Here is a 23,285-nt window from a genome sequence, read left to right as displayed (position 1 = left end):
CTTTGAATAAGTTTTTTAAAATGTGTTTTATTGTAATATATTGTATTATTTTATTTGCCTGTTTTTTTTTTTTTCATAAAAAGTTTTATTTTTACAATCATATCAAATAATTCATCCAATGTACAGTTATATACAATTAGTCGGGCTTGCCCAGTCACCACCCCCCTTTTTAACACTCTTCCCTCTTCTACCTTCTTTTACTTTCCAAACCTTCCTCTCCTTCTCTTATCTACATCCGCTCCTCCCTCCACCCTACACCTTCCTTCTCCCTCTACTATCCCTCTTCCTTCCTCTTCTCCTCTTTCCTACCTCCTACTCTCTCTTTTCTCCCTCCTCACCGTTCTAAAATGGTAACTATGCAGACCCGATCCTACATTAATTATATTTCTTCAATAATCCCTGTACATTAACCATCACTCCATCTCTACCAAACCCCCAATTCCCTCCCCTTACCCCCACCCCCATCCCGACTTCCCAGAACAAAAATGCAGGGTATCAAAACTAACAATCATAATCCAAAATAATTCCTAAATTATAATCTCTAGTCACACCACACTTAGTCACACTCTCAATTCCCCTCTCCTTCAAAAATATATCTAATACAAAATATTTCCTAAATTTACTCATATGCTATTCAATATTTTTTTATCTGATACTTATTTTAAATATAATCAATCCACATTTTCCATTCTAGAATATATTTTCTAGTGTATAGTCTTTCAAGTAAGCGGAGATTTTGTCATCTCTGCCAGATTTGATACTTTGAGTGTCCATTCTTGATTGTAGGTAATTCTTCTTTCTTCCAATACTGAGCAATCAAAAGTCTTGCGACTGTTATTAAGTTCAAAATCAATTTAGTCTCTATAGCTGTATAGTCCATAATTATTCCTAGTAGAAAGAACTGCAGTAAACTTAATCTTCTTTTCAAAATATTCTGCATGATCCACCATACTTTAATCCAAAATGCTTTAACTTTTTTACAAGTCCACCATATATGGTAATAAGTAGCATCTTCACAATCGCATCTCCAACATTTAGCAAGATCTAATATGTGTTTCTTGTAAACAGGTAATGTCATTTTTAAATTGTTTCAAATAATGAAATACTTTCCTTCTCTTCTACGGTGAGTTCAGGCCATTAACATTCCAAGATAGGAAACTTTTGGAACACCAGCCGCAGATCACATTTTACTTTAGGCCTTGCTCCTCCCACTGTTTCCGTTGTAGTAGTTGCCAGTTGTTGTTGTGCCTTCATCTCTTGTTCCTTGCGTTTAGCAGCAGCTCTTGTCAACCTTTGTTCTTTTGAATCTAAACCCGTCGTAGGTATTTCCAACACTTGTAATAAATCTTCTTCCATCACAATCTGTTCTTGTACCTGCTTCACTTCTCTTTCCTTCACTTCAGCCTCCCTTCCTCTAGCTTCCAATGGGGGAAGACTTCCAACTTTTAATACCTCAACATAAAATTCTCTTGCTTTTCCAACCGTATTGAAACGATATACTTTCCCTGCATAATATACTATTATACCAGTTGGAATATCCCATCTATATTCAATCTGATGTTTTTTAAGTTCATTCACCAGGAAGGCAAATTCCTTCCTAGCCCTTAACATTTTTGGTGGAATTTCCTTTAATATCAAAATATCTTGACCAGCAATCTGAATCTTCTCCCCCTTATATGAAGCTTGCAAAATCTGATTTCTCACTGTTCTGTTTGTAAAATAAATAACAACATCCCTTGGCAGCTTTTTTTGCCTTGCTATCCAAGAATTCACATGATATATTTTATCAATTTGATAAGCCACATCTGCTGGACGAGCTGCTAATATCTCAGCAAAGACTTCCGGTTTGGCACCGTAGGTGATGGCGGTGATCTTTACGATCACCAACCTCTGGATTATGTGGAATCGCTAGGACAGCTTAAATCTGCTGTCCAGCGGTTCGGAAAACCCCTTCTTCGGGAGAAGGAGAAGGTGGTGAGCTGAGGGCAGAGGTTGAATTTCCCTAAAGCCCCTGAGAAAAAAGGGGTTTGAAGGGTTAAGTTCCCTCCAGTAACCCGAAGTGCTCCAGATCCGAGGATTCTTCTGCTTTGGCGGAACCAATCACCACGACCAAACGCCGAGATTTATTTTGGACAATAAAGGATTATTTTATTTGCCTGTTCACCGCCCTGAGTCCTTCGGGAGAAGGGCGGTATAAAAATTAAATAATAATAATAATAATAATAATAATCATTATTATTATTATTATTATTATTATTATTATTATTATTATTATTATTATTATTATTATTATTAAACTCCCACAACTACTGAAGGCAAGCTGTTGAACTAGAACAGGGGTCTCCAAGCCCTGGCTGCAGACCAGTACCGATTCATGGCCTGTTAGGAACCAAGCTGCACAGCTAGAGGTGAGTGGTGAGTAAGAGAAACTATAATCATGGGATCTAAGTTATTTGCTCCCCACCCTGGTCCGTTGAATAATTGTCTTCCACAAAACCAGTCCCTGGTGCCAAAATAGTTGGAAACTGCTGATGTGATGAAGTTTCATTAGTCGGCATAATGGAGGGCGCAACCTTATGTCAGCATTCCAGAAAAAAACCCAACTCCATGCTGCCACCTTCTCATGTGTGGGAAAGTAGGAGGGGATGGCAGCATGGAAGCTTCCACCCTTATATGGCTTCCAAAGCTGACACCTCACACATTCAACACAGTTACACCAGGGACAGCTCTTTAAATAGGGACTGCAGTCTTCAGAGACCAACCTGTTGGTAGAAGTACAGAAGCGTTGTCCGGTCCTCTTGGAAGCGTTCGATATAATCTTCGGGGAGGTAGCGGACCTGGAGGTCATACCTTAAACAGCATACCAAACTTTTAAGTTAAACCAGCATTCTTAAACCAGCTAAGATTTAGTAGATTACAAAATCCGGCCTCCCCAACTAGCAATGTCTTATTGCGGTTCTCTTTTACATACTGACAGCTTCTACTGTCAGTACAACTTGCATTAATTGTACAGTAGTCTTATATGGATATTTTCCCTTAGTTTCTTCCCCTGTCAAGTTTTATTTTAATCACTGTATCGTAGTCTCATTGATGCATTGTCTCTGTTTCATTGTACTAATAAAATTAAAACAAATGAGACTTGCTGGGAGAAAACAAGCATAATACGATACTATCCCAGCAAAACTGGACTTCAACCCTGTTTCTTTCCTTCCTTAGTACCCAAGAATGAAGCTAATCTGGAAAGATTGGTCTGAACAATCTTCTTTGAATTGAGGTCAAGAGGGTTGGTGAGAACAGGATAGATACAAAAGGGGCTCCATACCTCCATTCAGCCTCAAGGTGCAAACATTCGTATTTGTCCTGGACTTCACCAACTGTCATGTCTGGATGAAGCCAATGGATCTCGTCCGATTTCACATGCTTCAGGCGTAATCCATAGCACTCAGCAAGCTGTATATCAGGACCAATTCTTCCACTCTGTAGAATTGACTTGATTACTTCCTATAAAGGAAAAATCCAGATAAATGGCAGGAAGAGGAGAAAAAATGTAACAAGGTTGTGAGAAACTTCTGAACATAAAAAAAAATTCTGAAGAGAACAATCTGGTAATTCATATGAGCTATATTTTAAAATTACATCAGATATCTATCTTCTATTTGAATTTAATCTGGAGATGTGCAAGAAGCATTTCTAATTAAAAAGAAGATTCAAAGGTAAAAAAAAAGTGACCAGGGAGATTCTGGGAATTAAAATCAATACATTTACAAGTTGCCAAGAAACACTGTAATTTTTATGCCTCGCTAGCAACGCACTAAATGACGTTTTGGCAACCCAGTAATGCCACTTTGGATGTCATCTATAATGTTTCATGTATACAATCATTTTGAACATTCCTCCTTGGACCCGAGAATTAGCATCTGAATGAGAGGAAAAAAGATGTGGAGATCTCACATTTGTTTATTTTGTTTTTGTTTTTCTGGGGGAAAGATGGTAATTGGCTTTGAAAAGGGCCCCTAAAGTTTTACAGAACCTAAGAAGAGAGACAATATACTCAGAGGCTTAGTAGAACATATTTTGAATTTAAGAAACACTTTGCTATATTACATCCAAATATTAGTTCAGCATTTTATTCTCAAGAACAGTTCACGCTTTAGAATAGTCACAAGCATAAAGACAATACATCTTTTTGCTTTGTCCCAACAGCTAAATTCAGAAGTAGACTGCTTCTAAACAGGTGTGTTCTACTTAGCTACATTCTAATGTTTTCTGAATATTGAAACTTATATTGCCAAAACATCACTATTCATGTACAAAAGGGAGAGTAGCAGTTTTAGATTTAGCCCTACAGTTGGCAAAAGTACCAGAAATATTACAAAAACTAGATTATTAAACAAAAGTACCGCATGTTCCAAAAATGGTATTTTGTATGTGCATGTGTGTGTATAACAATCCAGTAAGAACAAGGATACCTAAGAATTTAAATTTAAATTTTTAAACATTGGCCTTTTTGTAATATGTTTTATTTTAAATTTTGATTTTAATTGTATATATATTGTGTTTTATTTAGGCTGTACACCGCCCTGAGTCCTTCGGGAGAAGGGCGGTATAAAAATTTGATAAATAAATAAATAAATAAATAAATTTCACTGATTCCACTTATCCCTCGTGGCTAATCTTTGGACAACCCTGCTTTTCTCAATGTCTAGTTTGCCTAGGGTTAATTTAGGGTTAATTTTAGGGTTATGTGCAGTCCCCAGTCCCACTTTTTAAATAGCTCTAAAGATTACTCTACCCCAATTGCCAATTTTTAATTGCACATTTTTTTCCAGATAAAATGTTAGCCCTGTTCATTTTAATACTGTCATAGTGTCCCTAGCCTGATTTCTATGGCTTTGGGAAATTAAGGAAAATATGGTCTTTAGACACACACAGAAAGTTCGCTGCTCCTGTTTTTAGCCCTGGGCCATTAAAAAATTTGTCAGTTTTAATTCATTCTGATGGGTGGGTGGGTGGGTGAGGGGAAGTGTGGCAGCCTGTTTTAAAAGAGGTCTACTTTTGCAAAAAGCCAATTCCTTGGTCAAGGATAATAAACCAAAAGCCCCCAGGAGCCTGAGACTCTGTTGCTAAATGTTGGTGATGCAATTTTGGCTGGTTTTTCAGGTTTTGGTGCAATTTTAAGGATGAGTATGGGGAAACAAGTTCCAAGGAAGGCCTCCACTCTGATTCCCTCCTCCCCATTGCCCAAAAGGCAGAAGTAATCATCTACACTCTGGCCCTCAATTAACACATAATGTGCAGAAAGACATTGAACACATACCTTGGTGATATATACACTTGTGCCTATTTTAATAAAGGACATTCTGTTCATTTAAATCGGTATTGTTCAAAATTGGCAACTTTTTAAGATATGTGGGCTTCAATTCCCAGATATTTCCAGCCAGCATTCTGGGGAATTCTGGAAGCTTGAAGGCCACTCATGTTAAAACTTCCATGTTTGTTTGTTTACTTCTATTCAATGGTGCCTGGTTCTCAGAACCTGCAGGGTTTTTTGGCGAGGTTTTTCAGAAGTGGTTTGTCATTGCCTCCTTCCTAGAGCTGAGAGACAGTGACTGGCTCAAGGTCACCCAGCTGGCTTTATGTCTAAGGTAGGGAGAACAACTCATGGTCTCCTGGTTTCTAGTCTGATGTCTTAACCACTACACCAAAGTAGCTCTCACCAAATTTGAGGAACACTGATGTAAACCAGAGGACATGGATCCAAGCCCATTGCAAGAAGTCATCAATCAATGAGACTCATTCACGAAACTCACCCGTATCTCCGTCATGACTGTACATTTCACCAGTTTGAAGTTCTTGCCCATGTTGAAGCTGTTGCTGTGGAAACAAACCTTGAGGATCCGAACTTCATCCTTGTCGATATCAATGGGTACAGCGACCATGGTGGACTCTGAGGGCCCTGCCAGGCTGAAGCAACTGCGGAGAGAATTTGCTCTCAGCCGGCTCAAGGCTTCCGGCAGTCCGGACATCATCATGAGCAATGCAATGCTAAGGCTGGATCATTACCTCCTGGCAACCAGAAAGAAAACAGTACAGAAGTCAGCAAGAAAACTGATTTGCCAACCTGGGCCTACGGGTACCAATGTATCAATGCACAAACATCTTGATCCTACATTACTTTTTATGCATTAAAATAGCTTTTCCATTAAAAAAAAAAAGTTAGCCTGCTGAAAGCCGAAGCACCAGCTCTAGAAGTATATTTATTTCCAAAAGCATTTTAGGCTCCAAAAAATTGTTTTGAAAATAAAAGAGGGGGATGGCTCTAGCTGAGTATTTTGTCTGGAGACATATCTGCCTGCTCTGAAAAAAAAAAAAAGAGATAGTTGGGTTCTGTGAGGAGAGCATCCTACAGACTGGGAATAATAGAGGGGCTGGCAAAGAACCTTCTGTTTTACAGAACTACCAACAACCTCCACGGTAGCCGGTTTGAAATGAGGCAAGTCCTCCTCCGACATCTATTTTCAGGAAATGCCTGCAACTTGGTCCTAAAATCTCCAAGGTACCCATTAGAAGAATATAGCACAGAACAACTGCAGTCTCTCCCATCTGAAAGAAAAGACCTGGCTGAAATGGTCTTGTTGTGGATGTCAAAGGAGCAGAGATAATGCAACCTTTCCCCATTATTAATGTTTCCCTCAAAACCTCAGCAACCCATTTTGGAAGAAAAGAAAAGAGGCTGCCGTTCTAGACACAGTATTATACATTTTTTGAAGCTTCGTAGAAAGGAGCAGATGATTCTGAAGTAAGGGGCATTGAAGATGAAATGTGTTGGTATAAAACCTTCATATACCATTTATATAAGAGAAAAGGGGGCTAAGCAGAGAATTTGAGGAAGCATATCCCAAGCAGCCCTCCCAGAATTTAACACCTATAAGGTTGGGGACTCAGACTTCCAATCAGAATAACAGAATAACAGAGTTGGAAGGGACCATGGAGGTCTTCTAGTCCAGGGGTCTCCAACCTTGGCAACTTTAAGACTTGTGGACTTCAACTCCCAGAATTCCTCAGCCAGCAAAGGTGGCTGAGGGATTCTGGAAGTTGAAGTCCACAAGTCTTAAAGTTGCCAAGGTTGGAGACCCCTGTTCTAATCTAACCTGCTGCATAAACAGGAGACCCTGTGCCATTCTGGACAAATAGCTGTCCAATCTGGTCTTAAAAACCTCCAGTAATGGAGCGCTGACAATTTCTGAAGGCAACCCATTCCACTGGTTAATTGTTCTCACATCAACCAAACATGCACTGGCAACACCATAGCATTGAACGCCCCCCCAGGCATTTGTGCATAGCAGGGCTGTAACAATCCTATAGGATACCCCTGCCTCACGGCCACCTTTATGTATCCCTTTCCCTTCCTTGGTTTCCAGACATTGACCAGAAGGTGGGTCTAAGGATCATTTTAATATTCTACACCATCCCAATAAGTTATAAAGGGTCCTTAGACTGGCTTGATTTGGAGAATCGTGGTTGCTTTCAAGAGCCCAACAAACTCCCCAAATTGAGGAATGGGCTATACTGAAGGGCATTTTTGCTACCCCCTGACCCTCTCCTGTTAAATATAGATGTTAACTCTTTCTGCTTTCCAGGGAGAAATTGTCACACACTCCAGCAGGGACTCACTGCTGTTACAGAGCCCTCCTTTTGCTTTCTCCTCTCCTCCTTCTCCCTACTGCCCCTTGCTCTCTTCAACTACCCCCGTACTCCTCTGGCTTGGCCCGGTCTTCTGGGGCAGAGGTCTCCAACTTTGGCAACTTTAAGCCTGGTGGACTTCAACTCCAAGAATTTCTGTCTTACTTGGATCCTTTGTCATAACGTTATGAGCCTGATGCACATGTCTGTGCCCTGAAAAACATGTGTTTTCCTTCCGCTCTTGCTTTCACATAGCCCCCCTCCCCCCTCCAGAGAGTCAATGCTACTGAATTACAAATTGTTCTAAAATAAGGGCAACACAACCCACGGAAAAAAGTAAATGTTCTTCAGTTATCCTTAACAAGGAGACTGCCGCGGTCCATGGACCAACATGCTCACTGCAGAGGAAGCCAAAAATTAGATAGCGGTATTAGAAGAGAAGGAGACAAAGAACTGCCAGCAGCCTGCCAAAAATGCGATTTCTGCTTTAATGCTGATTTCCCTGAGCCCAACCATAAGTATGCACAGTAAACCTGGACTACCTTTATTCCAACACCGAACAGCCTAGAGCAGCAGACAAGAATGCAAGACAGGAAATTCAAGCAGAGGAAATGCACACACACACACACACACACACACACACACACACACACGCCCCTCTACAAAGAGCCATTTTCAGTTCTGAAATGTCATATCCCAAAGATGCCTTTGTTTACATTAGTCTTGACACCCAATTCGGCAGGAAAAGAATTTGGTCAATCCACTTGCATATGGCTAGCAAGGGTCACACACTCCAGCGGGGACTCACTGCTGTTACAGAGCCCTCCTTTTGCTCTCCCCTCTCCTCCTTCTCCCTACTGCCCCTTGCTCTCTTCAACTACCCCCATACTCCTCTGGCTTGGCTCAGTCTTCTGGGGCAGAGGTCTCCAACCTTGGCCACTTTAAGCCTGGCAGACTTCAACTCCCAGAATTCTGGGAGTTGAAGTCTGCTAGGCTTAAAGTGACCAAGGTTGGAGATCTCTGTTCTGGGGCACATTGGTCCCAGAGGGAAAGGACAATACAGAAGGATGGTAGGGAAACAGTCCCATTTAGGACCTCCTGAACATTGGGTTTAGTCCAAGCAGGGTAGATCTTAGCTCAATGTTAAGGAATTTCAATGCAACAATAAAAGCATTTCCTTAAGAGATTTCCTGCACTGAACTAGATCTGAGCGTCCCCTTCCCACCTCCAGTTTGTGTGTGTGTTTTGCTACTCTAGCACCTCTTCCTCCTCCTTCACCATCTGTACCACTTCTCTGCGTTAGTAGCATCCAAAGCATCTGATCAGGCCCTGTGCAGGGATGTGTTGTTATTATTCATCTCTTGCAAAGTTAGGCAGGAGAGGGCAGCTCCAAAAATAAGCCAAGTGTGCCATCTATATATATATAGATGCTTCCACCTGGCATGCTTCCTCACACACCCAAACCACTTGGGGAATAAACATAGCACTCTCACACAACACAACAAACCTCACAATGATCTCTTTCCTGATATTAAGAAACATTGCCCTTCTTGAATGTCATCCTGATAAACAGCCACCCAAGCAGCAGGAGCTTTGCAGGAAGGAAATGGGTACTTTCAGATACTGTTCTTGCTCCAAGTGGGCACTAGAGGGTATCAAAGCCTCACAAACCTGACCTTTGAGCACCACATCAAGGTGGGAGGCATCTGATCTGCAAGAAAGTGTGATTCTCACAAGTACAGACACTTCCCAGGGGAGCTGGAGTGGGTTGGCTGAGTTTCTCCAAACTGCTGCCACTAAACTGATCTTTGCCAATTTCAGCGCTCCATCTGGTATCCAGAGCAGTTCTGCTTCTTGTTTATCAGGACTCTAAGCAGGAGCTCCAGGATAAGAAAGGGAGACATGCTCCATTATAAGCTTTCACACATTCCTATTTCACTCTTCAAAATGTTTGCAGCTTCCTGGGGGAGGAAAGAGACAACAAATGCAGCTGTCTTGTGAAGAGCTTCCCAACCTTTCATGGACCTTCAGGAAATGGAGAAGAACTGCAAAAGATCTCCCGTTACCCCTCTTCATCACTCAGCTGGGGAAAAACACATCCTCATCCTCATTTACTGACCCCATAATCTCTTGCGGGGTGGAGTCTGGGCAACGGAATGGAGCTTACAGGCCGGATGCCCTTCCTGTTGCCAATGTGGAGTTATATTCAGCAGATATATTCACATCGTGCCCAGAGGGAGAAATATCTGCCTCTACCTAGAATCGAACTCACAGCCTCCTGATTGTGAGGTGAGACTTCCACCTCTAGGCCACTGCACCACTCAGCTTGGGGAAAAAAACATTCCAGATTGAATTCTGGTTTAGTAGAGCACACCCTTCTTTGGAGGGTAATTACAATTTTAATCTTAGAGCAATCAAGATTTGCTAGGCTGGACTGAGCCATTTCAGAGAGCTCAGCTTGATTTTCCCAACATGCCAACCCTAAACTACACTCAGTACACAAAGATCACCTTGAAAATGCCAGAGCAATCACAAAGGGATCATACAGAACAAATAAAAATATACAATCATACAATTTGGTACATCTAGTCTAGCATTGTGAATGATTCAAGGTTTCACCTAGGGAATCTCAATGGACTTTGAGATGTCTCTTTTTCTGAATATGCTGGTGGACTGAAACTGGTAGGTTCTGTGCTCTTCCTTTAAAACAAGGGTCTCCAACCTTGGCCACTTTAAGACTTGTGGACTTCAACTCCCAGAGTTCCTCAGCCAGCAAAGCTTGAAGTCCACAAATCTTAAAGTGGCCAAGGTTGGATACCCCTGCTTTAAAAGATGCACCCTTCACTGTTTAAACAGGGATTTACCACTAAATCACACTATTGGTCCTTCTCCTTTTACGTTGCTGCATTAAAAGGAAACTACAGCACCCATTAAACTTATTAGTGTGATATTAGGTTGCAAACTTATTCATTTTGTACACCCCAGACCTCTAAGGCAGGAATGGGTTACTTCCTGGAGGGCTGTGGCATATAGATTTCCCGCAGCCCTCCAGCATTCTAATTTAGCAAAATGATTGACAGGTAGGCCATCAAACCTGGGATGGTTTTCAGGTTTGTTGGAAGGAGAAGATTAAGAGAGAAGAATCAGAATCCTTATACTCCTGTTCCCTTTAAACTCTTCTAAACAAAGGCCCAAAGCAAATAAAGTTGGTCCTGTATGCCAACTGGGGAATTCTGAAAGTTGAGGTTCACAGATCTGAAAGTGGCTGAAGATGAGAAATGCTTCTCTACCAAATCAAAAACAGAGCTGCTGATTCTGAGGTTTTTGAAGTTGACCTGTCTCGCTAGAAGGGAAATAGAAGGCAACTGCCCAGTACTGTGATATGTACTTCAAAGAATTTTACCATACAGTTTCCACTGCAAAACAATAGGGAAAATATATATGATGTATATGTACAGTCTACATCATGTATTTGTGTGCAATAGGAAGCCATGGCTTTAAAAAAACATATGAATTTGGGGGAAAAATGTGTAAAAACATATATGGGGAAATTGTATATAAAATACAAGCCTGTATGGGACTAATCATGGTCAGAATCTGGGCGGGAAGGAAATGTGGTATTCTCCAATCAAAGTCCCAAAGGTGCTTTTTCAAGAGGCAACTGGACTTTCTTCAGTTCTCATCCAAGAAGCTTGGACGGTGGGGAATGGAAGGATTTATATTCCCTGCAGACAGCTGGCCATTTGCATTCTTTTAGATAGCTGTTGAGGCCACTTGGAGGTTTGTCTGTGTCCTCACAGTCACCTGAGTAATGCAAACGGATGTGGAGCCTTCTTGGAACTGCTGAAAGGACTGTTTTGTAGACTGGAGATAGATGATGGTCATATGATATTAGATTACTCAGGTGACCCTAGGGACACAGATAAAACCTCCAAGTGACCTCAACGACTCTCTATAAGAATGCAAATGACCAGCTGTCTGCAAGGAGTAGAAATCCTTCCATTCCCCACCATCCAATCAGCGCTGAAGAAGCTTCTTGGATGAGAAGTGAAATGCCTTCAGAGAAAAACAAGAAACATCCATGACCTGGATGGCTGAGAATCTCCGTAGACAGTTCCCGTCAAATTCTACAAACCAGATGAAAGTGTCAACACCAATTTTGATGTCGTCACATGTTGTCTGTCTCCACATTCAGGTTGATGCCTGTTGGAGCCATAAAGGTTTCTACAGTAAAATACGTCAAGGTTGTGAGGGTTCAGTTTATCAGCAAGTTCCCTCCTGCTTGATTTTTTTAACCTTTTCTCACTGAAATCTAGAACAGTGATTGCTATGCTGTTTCTTTTCTTTTTCTTTCATTTAATGTTGGCAATTCATGAAAAGCCACTTTCGGCTTCCCTGCCTTGTAGCTGCGTCATTTTCTGCTATGACCGGATTCTTATTGCAAAAACTAGAGAGAGGGAGAAAAAAAAAAAAAAAGGAAAACCCACCCCAACTCTTTATTTGACAGCAAGCCAAATCCTGAATTGCTAAGAGCAGACTTGCTGTGTTAATGGACCTGCTGAGGAATTGGCTGATCTAATCCACTCTACATCGTCTCTCTAGAGAGCAAGCTTAAGAATGCAGGTGCCTATGAAAAAGGAGCAAAAGTCATCCTGGTTTTCCTGTGTAGCTAAGCTGTCATCGGGCACCTGATGACATGTGAATAAGCTGTACTAGATCAGGCCAAGGCTCCATTTAATCCAACAGAGATCAGACATCATGGCTACCATCTTTAAGCTGAAAACAGAACATCCTGACACTGTGCTATCATTTGACGATTGTCCGAATGTATGCAACTTAACGTTGTAGCCCATTAGAATAGAATAGAACTTTTTATAGGCCAAGTGTGATTGGACACACAAGGAATTTGTCTTGGTGGATATGCTCTCAGTGTACATAAAAGAAAAGATACGCTCATCAAGAATCATAAAGTACACTTAATGATAATCATAGGGTAAAAATAAGCAATCAGGAATATTAGCCCTTTGAGGTAGGCAGGTCAGAAAACACCACAAGAACAACTGGAACTCAAGAACTTTTTACACTCACAAGTGTAGCAGTATCTCCAGGATCATGTGATCAAAATTCAGATGCTTGGCAACTGAACCATGTTTGTGACGGTTGCCATATCCTGGGTCATGTGGTCACCTTTTGCAACCTTTTAATAAGCAAAGTCAAGGAGAATTTCTCCTTATTTCTAGGCTGAATCTCTCTTTGTTCAGTTTCCATCCATTATTCCTTGTCTGGCCTTCGGGTGCCTTCCTAGCTTGACCTCTCCTCTCTGTGGCAGGTCCTCAAATATTGGAACACTGCTATCATGTCTCCCCTGGTCCTTCTCTTCAGTAGACTAGCCATGCCCAGTTCCTGTAACTGTTTTTCATATGTTTTAGTCTCCAGCCCCCTAATCATCCTGGTTGCTCTCCTCTGCGCTTTTTCTAGAATCTCAACATCTTTTTTATAGTGTGATGGCCAAAACTGGATGTAGTATTCTAGATGTGGCCTTACTAAGGCTTTAAAGGTGACTATCAGCACCTTGAATTGCATCTGGAAGCACAAGGATAACAAATACAGCTCACAGACCTGTGGTGTCACATGTACAAATCTATCTCTGTCTCTCTATCTAGCTCTCTGCCTCTCGAACTCTATCTCTATATGTGAACTGTTGCACATATTCTGCAACAATAGCAGCTTCTAAATGCTCTTCAAGGGAAGCCCCAGTTAGAGTGCATTGCACAGTCCAATCTAGAGGTCATTAGGGTATGAATGACTGTGGTTGGACGTCTCAATCCGGGAAAGGACACAACTGAAATACAACTCAAAACTGTGAAAATGACATCCTAGCCACAGCTACCTCCTGCCCCACTTGAGCAGAAATTATGAGTCCATCTCACCATGAGCCATCTTAACTGCCTCCCTCCACCTCACTCCCAAGGGCAAGCTGTGTTAAAGCATAAAATACCAAAAGAGTTTCAAGGTTCACAAAGATTGGTCCAGTAATAACAATTCTTTCAGCTTTTATAAAACCCCCTGATTCTAGTTTTAAAAAACATGGCATGTACAACTATTCAGCTGAATAGATATTTGATTATAACTACCGATACCAATTTCTTTTCAAAAGCATGGGCAAAGGGACAAGACTGAAAGTTATTTTGCAGATGTATAAAAGTACATAATTGGATCAAAAATAAAAAGATACTAATGTTTAATATGCTGATATGATTTGAATTAGGAGTGACTAACTAAGAAATGATCTTGGTACATAATTCGTAAAAGCCCTTAATGTAAGGATGTCAGGAAAAAATATCCATCCATCCATCCATCCATCCATCCATCCATCCATCCATCCATCCATCCATCCAGTTAGTTTCTTTAGCCAACTGACAAATCCTTTAGGAAAACAACAATGTCTCATAAAATGGAGATGCCCTTGATGGGTTATGTCAAGTGAGTCTGAGCCTGTGACACTTGATGAAATAAACAAAGATTTTTGCATTGTGAACTTGGCTACCTCATTTTTGGATCCAGATCCCTCCGTGTTGTTAAGGCAACCTGGAAGGTGACCTGTAGTTGGGTCCATGCAGTGATGTCAACCTCTCTGAAAAAGGGTATGTAATATATTCCCTCCAGCCTAGAAGGAGGTGGGGGCATGTCCTCTTCTCAAGAGGCTATTGTTGGATCCAATTCCTCTGGTCTGTTATCGCCCAATCTCCAATCTTCCCTTTCTTGGGAAGTTGTTGAGCGGGTGATTGGACAACAGTTCAGAGGCTCCTGGAAGAAACTAATTAGCTGGACCTGTTTCAGGCTGAAGATTGCATTGGTTGTGCTTATTGATGATTTTTGGTGGGAGCCAAGATAGGGGTGGTGCATCCATTTTAATTGTCCTTTGTCTCCCAATGATAGTATCAATTATGGCATTCTTCTGGATCAATTGTAAGGTTTAGGAAATGGAGATACTATGTTATAATGGTTCTCCTCGTTTTTTAACAGTCAGTCCCTGTCAATTGCTGATTGTGTGTGTGTGTGTGTGTGTGTGTGTGTGTGTGTGTGTGATTAAATCTGGGGATTCCCTTAGATCTGGAAGCAGAGTAGTGGATGAGCCCCATAGGTAATTTTATTGTTATTCAAAATTTGTCTTCTTGGTGCTTACTTTTTCTTTTCTTTTTAAAATCGTTCTTACTTTTTTCATGCAAGCATCGAACTGAATTGGACAGACAATGAATGAATGAATGAATGAATGAATGAATGAATGAATGAATGAATGAATAGGGAAACACAATGAAAGAGATCTAACAGATGTACAAATCTATGGATATCTTTTTCTTGCTATCACACAAAGGCACACAATACTGGAATCTAAGAAACCTGAATGGTGGGGGATTCAAGACCGATGGAAACTTTTAATACTTTGGAATTCCCCACCACAAGTTTGACTGATAGTTTTAAAGAGGGGGACAAATTAGACAAATTCATAGAGAATAAGATTATCCATGGCAAACAGTTGTTGGAAGAAATATCCATCTGGGTTCAGTTCCAAGTGGGGACAAAGACACTGGAAACATGGAGGCTCCTTGGAAAGATGGTTTAATGGTGGTCAGGATCACATGGCTTGAGTTCCTGAACAGAAAAGGGCTGAGATCCTGTGTGCTCCCTGGTTTTATGCTTTTTCTGAGCTTTGAACTTTCTGGGGCACAGGAAGAGTATCCTGATTGGTTGTCAGACTCCCAGGGGGTGGGAGTCTTAGCTAGCCCTGTAGGTTGTCCCTCAAGCTTGCCTGAGCCTTGCCATGTGGTGAGTTTCTGTTTTATTGTGTTGCAAATGACGGTCATTGACAAAGGTGGGGGGATTGAGTGAGCTTGGCTGAAGCCTTAATTGCCCATTGACAAAGGTGGGGAGAATGAGTGAGCTTGGTTGAAGCTTTAATGGCCCATTGACAAAGGTGGGGGGTGGCAGGAAGTTGCAGGGAGCTGCTTTGTCTTTAAAAACATGTTTCTCCATTTCTCATCCAGGGAAACATACTCTGCCCTTCAAGTATTTTCTAAAATATTTCATTCTTGTAGGAGGGGGGTGGGTGCTAAATTCCTACACAGTCATCATGGATGAATATATTATCTCCAGTGTTAGAGGTAAAAAGGATCAAAAATGTAATTTTTGATTACACAGCATTTCTTTACTTCTCATTGCTGTTTTTTTAAAAATATATGTTGTATTATTATATTTTTTGATATATGAGCATTTTGCTCATTTTTCCAGCTTGTCAACATCCTCTAGAATCTTCAAGATGTTCTTTAAGAGGCTTGCTATTCCTTCATCATTATGTCATCCACAAATGTGATAATTATATTTTACCATCTCTCATCCAAGTCATTTCTAAAAAAAAAATTAAACAGCTCAGGAGTGAGAACAAAGCCTTGCAATATAGCACTTGACATTTGATGAGTAGTTTATTACAGATAGTTGTGGGTTGCAATTATTTGAACAGTTACATATCATATTTACATTTTGCCCTCTTCCATGCAAGAATCTAATGGGAGATTTGAAATGAAGGTACATCCCTTGCACCATGTCCTATGGTCTGATAAACTGATAACATTAGCAAAAACAGGAATCTGGATGGTTTGGTATGATTTATTCTTGATGAGCTCTTCTGCTGAGCAATGTATTTCTTTCCCCAAATACTAACCAAATAACAACTTAATAATCTGTTCCAGAGCTTTGTCTAGTATCAATATTAAGCTGACCAATCTGTAATTACCCAGGTCTTCATTTCTTCCCTTTTGAAGATATATACATCTCTGTCTCCCTCCCTCCCTCCCTCTCCCTCTCCTAGCACCCCTTGCCTATGATTTCTCAAAAAGTATGGTGATGACATTCACTAGAGTCTCAAACTGCCCTTTGTAATGGAAGTAGGGGGAAAAAATCTAAGGAAAACAACAGAATTGTATTTCTGCAAGGGACCTTAGAGGTAATCTAGTTCAACTTGCTGCTCAAGAACAAGATTCACTATTGCATTTTTAAGAACTGACTATCCGGACCCTGAAAACTATCAAAGATGAAGAATTCTTTTAAACTCAATTATGAAGGAGATGGCCAAAGATCTTTGGCTCAGTTGCCAGCATAACTGGAATGACAGAACCAAAAGCTGGAAGGGATCTTGGAGATCTTCTAGGCAACTCCTCCACCACCATGTAGGGAAGGAATCTTTACATAATCCCAAATAAATTGTTGCCCAAACTTTGAACATTTTCAGTGATGGAGCAATCTACAACTCAAGAAATTGTTTTGCTGGTTAATAACCCTCCTGGTAAGGCTATTCCTCTTTATTTCAATTTGGACTTTTCTATAAAGCTTCCATCCATTTGGATTTTGCTCTAACCTTATGCACAAGGGGGCGTAAAACACATCCTCTTCCCAGTGACAACCCTTTCAAGCATTAGACTACTTTTATCACATCTCCTCTTTAGACCATGTATGTCCACTTCATATGATTTGGCCTCCACAACTCTCACCCTCTTTCTTGCTTTTCTCAGGCCTCTTTCCCATTCCTCAGCATTCTTTACCTACTATGGAAACTAAAACACAACATTCCACATGTGGCCTTGCCAGTGGTGCATAGAGCAGAGTTATCACTTCCCATGATCTCAGTATTAACACTGGTTAAAGAATAAGCCTTTCTGAAAAACCCTCCATCTGGCTGAGGCTTGTTGGAAAGTCATTGGCAGGCAGACCAAGTATTTTGCTATGATTTTTTTTTTGTACTCTTATCATTCTGCCCAAAAGGAAGATGCTACAGGTATAGTTGAGCCAACAGTCAAACTGAATTAAACGCCAAAAGATATTTTGTTCATTGAAGTGAAGCAGCAGAGAGGAAACGCAGAGCAGTGCAAATAAGTGGTTGCTTTGTACTTCCATCTCCACTGCCTGGAGTTTTACCTTCCTCTGCATCATGGTACAGCCAACCTGTTTACATTCCCCATAAAATGGGTTCACGCACACAGGCCAACTAGGTGGCTTACATAGAGAAGGCCTGAGGTTCAACATGTGGTTAAAAATCTATTTGGAGATCGAGGGTGCCGTCAGATGGCAGAAACTCCTATGTTAATCAAGGCTGACCTAAATGACCCAATGAAGCTGGGCAAGAGGTAGAGTGCCTATTTTACGGGGAACAAGCACTAAGAGCCTTTCATGTGCTGTACTTTCTCAAGCCCGGATGGTTATTATTAATCATGCTTCACCATATTACTGGTTTTTGATGCCAGGGATTGGCACTGTGTCGCCACCTCCATCCCACATAGAGTTGACACTGCTAGCAAGCGAGATGAGGAGCAATTGGTTTCCCTGGGAGACTCCTTAAATGGCCCTGATGAATGAATGAAAGACTTACATCCGTGGGAGGGATGCAGCGGTTAAGCCAGCAAAACACAGTGTGCTGTTGCTTTTGTGTGGTTCTCTCCTACCTGCTAAAGAACAGCAGCTGCAGGTGGCCCTGGCTGGAATCATCCCCAGATTTAATTCACACACCAAGAATTAAAATCATTGCACATTCTGCAAAGTCCTAAGAACTATCAAGGAATGATTTGGCTAGCTGCGGATGAGACCTCCCAGCTCTGGCATCAAAAGACCATCAAGCTGCATTTGCTCTGGAGCCATTTCTATCAGCAACACCTGCTCAGCAAGCAAGGCCACCTTCATCTACTCAGGGACAGTTGGTTCACAGCTGCCGTTCTCTAGTCCTTATATTGTGGAATATTTTCTGCACATATCACAGCTGATTAATCATTCTCTGACATGGATGAGCAATCAAATACCCAGTGAGATTCTATGAATGAAAAGGGCAGAGAAGATGCAAGGGGATTCTTTATTATTTCTTTGTTTATCTAAACTAGTCATATCTTTTCATCCAATGGAAATTAATTCAAGATGGTGAAGATTATAATAAGACCGCAATAAATGTTGAGAAAAGCAAAAAGAAAACAGCAGATTTAAGAACAAATAATAACTCATAACTCACTTATTTTTTAAATTGTAATTGCCATCCTCCCGGCAATTAGATTTTGGAGGGGGAAGATGAGTTTGTCAGAGTATGAATAATCATAGACTGGAATAGGCAACAGATCAGCCAATGGGGACTGTTTGGATAGACATGGTAACAGGTCAGCCCATGGGGACTGTTTGGAAACTGAAACATAGTACTGTATTTTTCAGAGTATAAGACGCACCCGAGTATAAGACGCACCTTAGATTTTGGGGAGGAAAATAAGAAAAAAGCTGATTGGCAGGTGGATCGGCCTCCTGGAATACACCCCAATCAGCTGTTCCCAGAGGTGAATTTTAGCAGGTTCCTTGGTTGTGAGCTCTGTGGCTTGCTCTCTTTTTTTGCTTTTTTTTCCTGCCTCTGAAACTGAAACTCCATTTCAGAAAATACTTTTTTTCTGCCTCTGAAAGCCTCCAAAACAGAGCTTCAGAAAAAAAGCCTCTGAAGCTCTGTTTGGGAGCTTCTTTTCTGAAACTGTTTGGGGGTTTCTTTTCTGAAGCTTCATTTCTAATGCTTTTTTCCAGCCTCTGAAACCACCGTTTGAGAAGCTGGGTGGGACTACACTTGGAGTATAAGATGCAGCCAGATTTTCACCCTCTTTTTTTGGGGAAAAAGGTGTGTCTTATATTTCGAAAAATACGGTATTTGTTTGTATGGGGCCATAAGAGACAGTTTGGAGTCTGGGCGTGGCTTAGACTTGCTGAACTGTATATAAGAATTGGTTTGGCCTCTGTGATGTGTGTCTGTACAATAGATACCCTCTGTATCTCTCCACTCGGTAATGACTTGCTTCTATGAATATGGCTTCTATGTTCCATCTGATATTATATGCTAAATTCTGCTGTATGGTATTGTATATAAAGAAGTTTCTTATATAATTTGAATCCTGCTGAAGTTCATTTACTTGTGTCTCTGATTGTGTGTGCTGCAACAAACTCTGACAGAGTTTAATTTTATTTTATGCAGCAGGAAGTCCCACAGGTTCAGTGCAGTAAGAGAGGTTAATTTATAAGAGCCTGGCAACCTAAACCACCAATGGAGCTGGAAGGAAGGCCAAATCCTCGTTCAGCAACTTGCATGGGAAATCAAGGTTCTTTGTGGGGGGTACGGCAACAGTGGTGATAGAAAACTGTCTTTTTACCTTTTCTATTTTAGTGATCAGGTGAGCACCTCCAACCCCTTTAAAGAGTCTCTTCTACTCTCCTTAATTGACATGATGTATTGCTCAGGATGGGGGATTTCTAAGCAAGAGGCAACCCTGCTGTTAATTGCATGTTGTCCTGTCTGCTCATCTGAAGAATACTGAAAAATCTTGATTGCTCAGCAGTGTAACTGGATGTTTGGCTTCATTTTGTCTCTCAACCTTTGGATATGGGTGTGATAGTGCAGTGTTTTTCAAACTTGGCAACTTTAAGGTGTATGGATTTCAACTCCCAGAATTCTAGGGATTCTGGCTTGGGAATTCTAAGAGTTGAAGTCCACATACTTTAAAGATGCCAAGTTTGAGGGGAAAAACACTATGGGGTATAGGCAGTTTCTTCTCAACATTATCTGCTTAACATCTGTCAATATATAGTATAGTTAGTTACAATTATGGTCCTTTGCAATCTTGCCCATTCCCGAGTGACAGACTGGATAGGGCTTTACTTATCTCTATTTGCTTTGAAGGGAAGAGAGGGAAAAGCTCTTTAAAAATGTGGGACATACAGCTCTATATTCTTTCAAAGACTGGAGGTCCCAATAGATCAACTACTACAGTAAAGTGTGGAGAAACTTGAGTTTTCTTTTATCTTAAATCATTGCTCTCATGTTATGTGGTCAGTAGGGTCAAAGCAGGCCAGATTGGAGAAGGCAGTATCAGACAGATTCATGAAGGATGAGGAGACTTATCAGTGCTCCTAAATGGCATTTTGTATTACAGCAACAACTGCTCAGAGCTGCACAATCTGTGGTTTGCGTCTAGGCCAAAAACTATCCAGTGCTTTCTTAAGAACCCTCCCAGAATACCCCACATTCCTCCTGCCAGCAGGAACTGATAACCAATCCTCCATGAGTTCCCAACTTTTTCACTCCTTCTTCCCTTCCCTTTGCTTCTTTTTGTAGCATATTTTCTGACTGTGAGTTTAGGATAGCTAATTCCTCAATTGTAGGGAAATTACATGAAGTGTTAATACCACTTTATAATGCCTTGGTAAGGCCACACTTGGAATACTGCATTCAGTTTTGGTCACCACAATGTAAAAAAAATGTGGAGACACTAGAAAGAGTGCAGAGAAGCGCAACAAAGATGATTAGGGGACTGGAGGCTAAAACATATGAAGAACGGTTGCAGGAACTGGGTATAAAAAGAAGGACTAGGGGAGACATGATAGCAGTGTTCCAATATCTCAGGGGCTGCCACAAATAAGAGGGAGTCAAACTATTCTCCAAAGCACCTGAGGGTAAAACAAGAAGAAATAGATGGAAACTAATCAAGGAGAGAAGCAACTTAGAACTAAGGAGAAATTTCCTGACAGTTAGAACAATGAATCAGTGGAACAACTTGCCTCCAGAAGTTGTGAATCCTCCAACACTGGAAGTTTTTAAGAAGATGTTGGATAAACATTTGTCTGAAGTGGTGTAAGGTTTCCTGCCTAAGCAGGGGGTTGGACTAGAAAACCTCTAAGGTCCCTTCCAACTCTGTTATTCTATTATATTCCACTGTGGGGATGAGATCCTCTCCACTGGAAATGTTCAAGTTGAGATTATAGAGCGACCAACCAAGTATGCTTTAACCAAGCAGAGGACTGGACCCAAATGGTCCTCAATACCTTCTACTGTAATAGTCAATCAGTTCTAGATTTACAGGAATTATCCCTAAGAAAGAAATATTACACAGTAGTACACAGGAGAATTTCGACTTGTGAAGAAAAGACACGTTAGTCTGGATCAAAATACATGTTGAGATGCAAATTTGGGAGATCATAAGCAAAATATTCCAAGTGACAAAGGTAGCTTAAGATCCTGTAAGTCTACAGAACATCCTAGACCCAAGGGCCTTTCTTTTGGTTGACCAGGTAACTATTTACTGATGCTCTTGTAAGGTTGTGATGTAGAACAAATCCAGTTTGTTTCTTGTCCCAGCCAGCAATTTCATTGATGTATTTAGAACTACTTGAAATTCTCTGGACATTTTTGAAGGGATAACAAGCGCTGCTCTAGTCCTGTCTTCCCTAGCCAGTTACTCTAACCCTCCAGATGTATTGGATCATAATTCCAAGAACTAGTGAGGTAGTTTCCTAACACAGCAGTAAGATGATGGAGAACAACATCATCTGACCTGCCTTGCACCTTATGCTAGGCTATTGCCCTCATGTCCAATGGAGAATGTAGTTGCATCACCTGATCTTAAAGCAAGCTTCTATCATCAGTTTAGCACAAAAACGAAAAAAAAGTGCCCCCCCCACAATTCGAAGACCTTCCCATCCTCCTCCACACAGCATAGCCAAATGGGACCTGTTATCTAACCCAGAATACCTCAGACTGGAGACAGCTGCAATATTGTAACTGGATGTGACTGGAGGATGAAAGCAACACGGGTTGCAATATGGATTGCAAAGATTACCCAGCATGGAAGAAGTAAAAAGAATGCAGAGGCAAATTTCAAAGTGGGCAATGGAAATAGTGTAAACATACCCTAAAACGTATCTTGGCAACCAACTGGAATTCCCTCCCCTGAGTTTGGAATTTTGAACATTTGCCATTTTGATTATTTGAATATTTCTGGAGCTGGAGACAGAATGAGGCTATTTTTTTTCTTCTAGATTGCTAGAAGAGGCATGAGATAGGCATCACTCTGCTGGAAATTCTTAAGCCAGGCTCATCTCTGTCCACATGTTTCTCGGTGGGCTTCAGGACGACCACAGAAACTTTTAGAGCAGATATTACATTAGGACAAAACATGTCCATACAACATATCTATACAATAGGAAACAACTATTGTCTATCTAGGCTTTCCCTAGTCTAGCAGCTAGGCTAAAGTACCTCCCAATTACAGTTGTCTCACAATGAAATGGGTGATAAGTTTAATAAACCAGTATATCAGGAAAGGGAGAGGAGGGGAAGGCTGAGTTGTCTCCAACATATTCAACAGTGTTTCTCAACCATGGCAACTTGAAAATGTGTGGACTTCAATTCCCAGAATTCCCCAGCCATCAAGCAGCCAGCATTACAGAACTGATTCTTCCAACTGGTGTTGACCCACCCAGCACATATATTGTCAAGTGATGGGACTGTACATGCTGCTTTTCAGGAAAGGGACTTGCCCTTGGAATTCCTTGTGTGCATGACCATGTCTGCTGAAGATGTTACCTAGCCTGGTAATGAAACATTCAAAAACAAACCCACAAGCTCGGAGAAGCTACAGATATTCGCCACTATTGCATTCCTTGTGTGTATCTATTCTGTTGGCTTTCTTAAGGTATTAAAAATAGAAGTACTTCAGAAAGCCTTTGATATATGATAAATGAGTTGACCTTCTCTGTTATAGCCC

The 23,285-nt window shown here is 41.0% G+C and overlaps 1 protein-coding gene across 7 annotated transcripts in view; it reads right to left on the bottom strand.

Annotated features, from left to right (window-relative positions):
• PTK2B (protein tyrosine kinase 2 beta) overlaps window positions 1-23,285 on the bottom strand; it is a 129,879-nt gene that overhangs the window by 63,746 nt on the left and 42,848 nt on the right. For all 7 annotated transcript variants that reach the window (XM_058164754.1, XM_058164752.1, XM_058164755.1 and 4 more), the window contains exons 2-4: window positions 5,811-6,066; window positions 3,323-3,501; window positions 2,763-2,850 (exon numbers count right to left, since the gene is read on the bottom strand). In XM_058164754.1, the coding sequence (XP_058020737.1) occupies window positions 2,763-2,850; window positions 3,323-3,501; window positions 5,811-6,032 (489 nt within the window). In that variant the 5' untranslated portion in view covers window positions 6,033-6,066. The remainder of the gene's footprint in view (window positions 1-2,762; window positions 2,851-3,322; window positions 3,502-5,810; window positions 6,067-23,285) is intronic.

Source organism: Ahaetulla prasina, chromosome 1 (assembly GCF_028640845.1).
Source record: "Ahaetulla prasina isolate Xishuangbanna chromosome 1, ASM2864084v1, whole genome shotgun sequence".
NCBI classification, from domain to species: domain Eukaryota; kingdom Metazoa; phylum Chordata; class Lepidosauria; order Squamata; family Colubridae; genus Ahaetulla; species Ahaetulla prasina.
The sequence above is the reverse complement of the archived record's forward strand: the minus strand, read 5'-3'. Positions and strand labels throughout refer to the sequence as shown.